Raw genomic sequence first — 5098 nt, 5'->3', positions numbered from 1 at the left:
TATTTATTTATAGCCTTATACCCCTTAAGGCTATAATAAGGCAATAGAGGATATCTAGCCCTAGGTATCTAAGCCTTTTATACTATATAAGAGAATCTCCTCTTAGTAGCCTTTATATTATATAACTTATATATCTATAAGTCCTCTTTTAAGGGGATTTTAATAAAAGGGTTTTAGCGCCTAATTAGCTATTAGCCTTATTAGAGCTACTTAGCCTTATACTAGCTTATCTCTATATTTAAGAACTTATTATCCTTAAATCTCCTTAATCTCTCTTAGGTAATTTTTATTTACTCTCCTTAAGTAATTCCTTCTTAGCTTTATATCCTACTAAAAGCCTTATTTTTATAGCTTTAAGAAAGATACTAGGTTTATTATAAGGCTAAGGCAATAGGCTATATCTTAGAGCTATAACCTCTTCTTTGCCCCTTTGGCTATTCTTAATATAATTATAGCCTTTATATACTTATTAATAGGCACCTAGTTAATCCCTAATTAAAAGAAGTTGCCTACCTAGGCTACCCTTAGGTTCCTAAGTCTTAAGGTATCCCTAAAGATATATAAGATAGCCCCTAAGTCTAATAAGATATAATCCTAGAGGGGATAATAATTAGTAGTTATAAGAGTAGCTAAGTAATTACTAGAGCTAATTAATCTTAGTTAAGCTAATCCTTTTATCTTAATTTTCTATATTTTATTAGCTAGGCTATTAATATTAAGGATTATCTTCTTTCTTATTACCTCTTCCCTAATAGTATTTAATATATAACCTTAATACCTCTTCTCTAAGAAAATACTATAATAATTCTTTAATAGGTAAGGGCTATTATAGGCTAGGTATATTAATTACTTCCTTATATCTCTAGCGTCTTTAATTCTTTTCCTCCCCTTTAGTATTACTTTAAGCTAGCCCTTTTTTTATTAGGGCTCCTCTTTATCCTTTAATTATTCTCTATTAGCCGCTAAGAAGGCTCTATACCTAATTTTTCCTTTCCTTAGAGGTTCTTAAAGGTTACTTAGGGCTATCTTTATATCTATAATTATAAGGGCTATTATAAGGGTATTCTCCCTTATATAATTTTATTTTATAATATTATAGGTAAGGATCTAAGACTTGAGGAGAGATAAATAAAATACTTTAAGGAGATCTAAGAATTATTAATTTATTTCCTTAGCTTCTTAGAAATTTCTATCCTTTACCTTATTAATTAAATTATATTAATTAATAATTTACTTATTAATAGACTAAATTATATTTAAGTAGCCTTAATAAGCCTTAGCTAAGTAATTCTTATATTCTTTCTTTATTTTTTTCTTTTATTTTATTACTATAAATAAGAATTCCTTATATAAGGACTTAATTTATTAATTAAAAGTATTATTTACTAAGTAATAATAATAAATAAAAGGCTTATTAATTATCTTTAGGACTTAGTCTTATATCTTAGTAATTCTCTTTTTTAGGTCTATATACTCTAAGTAGAAGTACTTATAGAGAATCTAAAGAGAGCTATAGGTTTATAATTAGCCTGCCGTAAGGTTAAAGATAGCCTTAGCTCTTAGGCTTTTATTAATATTATCTCTAAGGATAATATTTTCTTCCTAGAGGGTATTACTTAAGCCTTATATTAATAATATCTTATTATCCTCTTATAACCTTATTCTAAGTCCTCTTTTCTTTAAGCTTTATACCTCTAACTTTACTAGAGAGGTTAATATAAAAATCGGCTTATTCTTAGCTAATAGGTTAATATAATCCTATAAGTCTTAGTTCTTTATCTTTACCTTAAGGATATTATATTAGGCTACTTAGTTATTATTAGAGGCTAGCTTAATATTTATATTTATTATTATTATTTAGGGATTACTTAGTAAAAGCTCTTTAGTTTACTCCTTAATTAATTCTCTTTAATTAGTATATAAGACTCTTAATTATTTAATTATAGGCTTATCCTTTAATCTATTATAATTACTTATTATTATTATCCCTAAGGCTATTCTCTCTTTCCCTTCTGGGCCGCGATGTGGCCTTCTGGATTAGGACTAGCGTAGCCGCGTGGCCGGAGATTAGCTAGCCATAGGTCTCACGTGACCACCCTCAGAGCTATTATATAGGATCCCGCTTGACATAAGTACCCGCCGGAGTAGACGCTAATCTTCTAGCCACGCTTATATACTATCTTAATAGCGGTTACGACCTTAGCTATAGTTATTAGGCTAATAATCTCAGTAGGATAAATATCGGGGATACGCCTATTAAAGAACCTACGGCGAAGCTAGCCATAGCTTTTAGATATCTTGGAAAGTATATTAGGTAGTATAGCTATAATAACAGTAAATAATAATAATAATAAACAGATGGGGAGGTTTACTTTCAGAAGCGCTCTTGTCCCAATAGTCATTGGCACTTTCAAAACATGCATATCATTTATAGTCAACTTTGTGGGCACATCTGATGGGCGGTGGCGCCGGCACTTGCGGATGCTCCCCGCCCACGGAGCCACCCGTGCGAGGGCTGTGTGGACGTTGAAACCCACTAAGTCGCCACCTTTGGTTGAGTGGGTTAGAGAGAAGGCATGTCGACCACCACGCAACGCGTACGTCATCTTAAGAGCCGAGGACGGCGCCACAAGGTGGTTCTAGTGCGTGCCATTCGTCAAGGATGTAGGCTGATATGTTGAGCGAATTGTTGAATATGCTGGGGTGTCTTGTGTAGGTCAAGGATTTTAAGATTAAAAGCAGGGTCCTTCAGGGGCAGATACTCAACGAGAACACGAATAAAATACGAACACAACACGAATACATTGGTTCAACCAATGGACCAAATATACGTACTGTCTGATACTTTTCAAGTACGTTAGAAGAATATATATAGAGTATATATGAATATGCATCGCGATATAGGTGCGCGAAAGGGTGTAGCGCGAAAGGGTGGGCCGTCACGTTACCTGGCCATACTCTGTTCATCATAGAGGGGGCATTATAACCTGTAACTGCGTCACTGCTATAACCGCCTCACACGTCGTAGCTACCTCACTTCTCCACGAATTAAAGTCTGATTCTAATAAAAAGACCATTAGTAAATAGCACTTAACCTAATCAATTGACATTAGTAATTTAAGCCTTCTTAAGGCTATTCATATATTATTAAACATAAGAAAATATAATCCCTAGTCTCGGGCCGCCACTGTAGCACGGGAATTGTATTTCTAGCTACCATAAAGCACGACTTAACTCCCTCGTAGTCCGAGTAGTTATTAGGCACGTGATTATAGCTAAATCCGCTCTATCTGTTTAGTCGTGTTCTAGATAAGTTGCGGACTATAGTATTATTACTACCCTTGAGACTAGAATGGGATGTATGAAGTTTAGATTAAGTCTACGAGGGGTGCTTTAGACATCGACCGGATTCAGGACTTAAATTCAGGTGATATTAATAAATATAGTCTATCTAGGTAGGTATCCAGAAACATGCTCTATTAGGTAGCTCTTTACGCGACTATCTAAGTGTGTACTAAAACCTTGTATAGTAGCCCACGGGGTGTTTCCGGCTATTGTCTCAATTAGGAAATTTCGCGGCACTCAGCTGACCGAGGCGAGACTCGCCACTTACTCCAAGATATGAGCATAGTTTAGGTAATAAGGGGACTGACCGTGGTAGCTGATAAAGAATACAAACGGTAGTTATTAGACGTGTATGTAGTACTGCTATTTATAAAATTAATATAGAAATATAATGATATTTATAGATTATAAGCTATGGAGACCATAAGGGAGCAATTAGCTTTTCAGTAGATTAAGCAGTGTGGTCGAGGAAGGCATTATAGATTGACTGGTTTTATGATTTGAGCTTAAATGTTAAGATGAAAGTCCTAGTAGACGCAAAATGAAAACATAGGGAGTAAGCAAGCTGGCAAAATTGATGATAGCTGTTTAAAAACCTTTATGGGACGAAAAGCCGGGCTCCCGGAAGGTGGGTGCATTAGGTATCTAGACGGAGTGAACGGATCCGTTCTTCCCGAAACACTAGACTTAGACCCCGCTCATAAAAAGCCGATGCTTCCGAGCCGAGACACGGCAGTTTGCTATAGAGCGATCGCGGGGTTGCATTCGCCGAGAGATCCGATAGCTCTGTACCTCGGAGCATACGCAACGGGCAGTTTTCGTCTAACGTTGGTCATCTCGGGATTTCCGCATCTATTCCTTCGCAAGCCGTGGCGCTATATATATTTCCGCCCTGTCCTGACCCTAAGCTCTTGTCGATTTAGGCAACTGCTATATTAAAGCCTGGACGAATATGACTCTGGGCAAAAAGCACGATTGCGAGTTCGACTCTGACCCTCGCCAGAACAAGGAGCTTGCCAACTCGCTCAGAGATAAGCATGTTATCATTGCCGGTGCCGGTCGAGGCATCGGCCGTGCCACAGCTGAACTGTTCGCATATATAGCTATCTCGTCCCTGAGCATTTTCGCTCTCGAACTCACCGAGGTTAACGAGATAGGTCGCCTCTGCAGCGCCATCAACCTAGCTCTCGCGGTGCGGATAGCCGCGCTTGATATTACTGATTTCTCGGCTGTGCAGCAATTTGTGGATAGGATAGCATATGAATTTGGCCGCATCGACGTCGTCTTTATGAACGCGGGCCGTCCTCCACAGTTTCTGCCGGTGCACGAGTCTGAACCGACTATCTGGTGGGACACGGTTGCTATCTCGCTATAAGGATCGTTCAACTTGGCGCGCGCCACCTTGCCGCTCATGCGCTAATCTTCAAACGGCGGAACGTTGATCTTCACGTTAAGCGCCGGCGCCTATGCCACCGAGGGCATGGGTAGCTATACGATCGGCAAGCTTGGAGTGAGTAGGCTGGCAGAAATCTTATACCACGAGAACAAGCATGCTGGAATTCGGACGTTTAGCCTCCACCCGGGTGTGATTCGAACGAGGTTCTATATAGACTTCGCGGAGGCGGCGGAAGGGAAATCTGGAGGTGAGGGGAGTAGTTACGTGTCGAGAGACGTGCCGGGTGAAGAGAAGTCAGCCAAGGCAGTGGTAAGCTTCTTTAAAGACATACCTTTCGATACGCCATAAATGCCGGCA

The 5098-nt window shown here is 38.5% G+C and overlaps 1 protein-coding gene across 1 annotated transcript; it reads left to right on the top strand.

The window, feature by feature from the left end:
• Positions 1-4297: 4297 nt before the first annotated feature.
• NECHADRAFT_88886 (uncharacterized protein) lies at positions 4298-4720 on the top strand (the record flags this gene model as incomplete). The annotated part of the gene is made up of 1 exon (XM_003040403.1): positions 4298-4720. One exon carries the CDS (start codon positions 4298-4300, stop codon positions 4718-4720), a length of 423 nt encoding a protein of 140 aa, XP_003040449.1.
• Between the last annotated feature and the right edge of the window lie 378 nt (positions 4721-5098).

This window comes from Fusarium vanettenii (genome assembly GCF_000151355.1).
Source record: "Fusarium vanettenii 77-13-4 unplaced genomic scaffold NECHAsca_68_unmapped, whole genome shotgun sequence".
In the NCBI taxonomy this organism is placed as follows: domain Eukaryota; kingdom Fungi; phylum Ascomycota; class Sordariomycetes; order Hypocreales; family Nectriaceae; genus Fusarium; species Fusarium vanettenii.
This window is presented reverse-complemented; position numbering and strand designations above follow the sequence as displayed.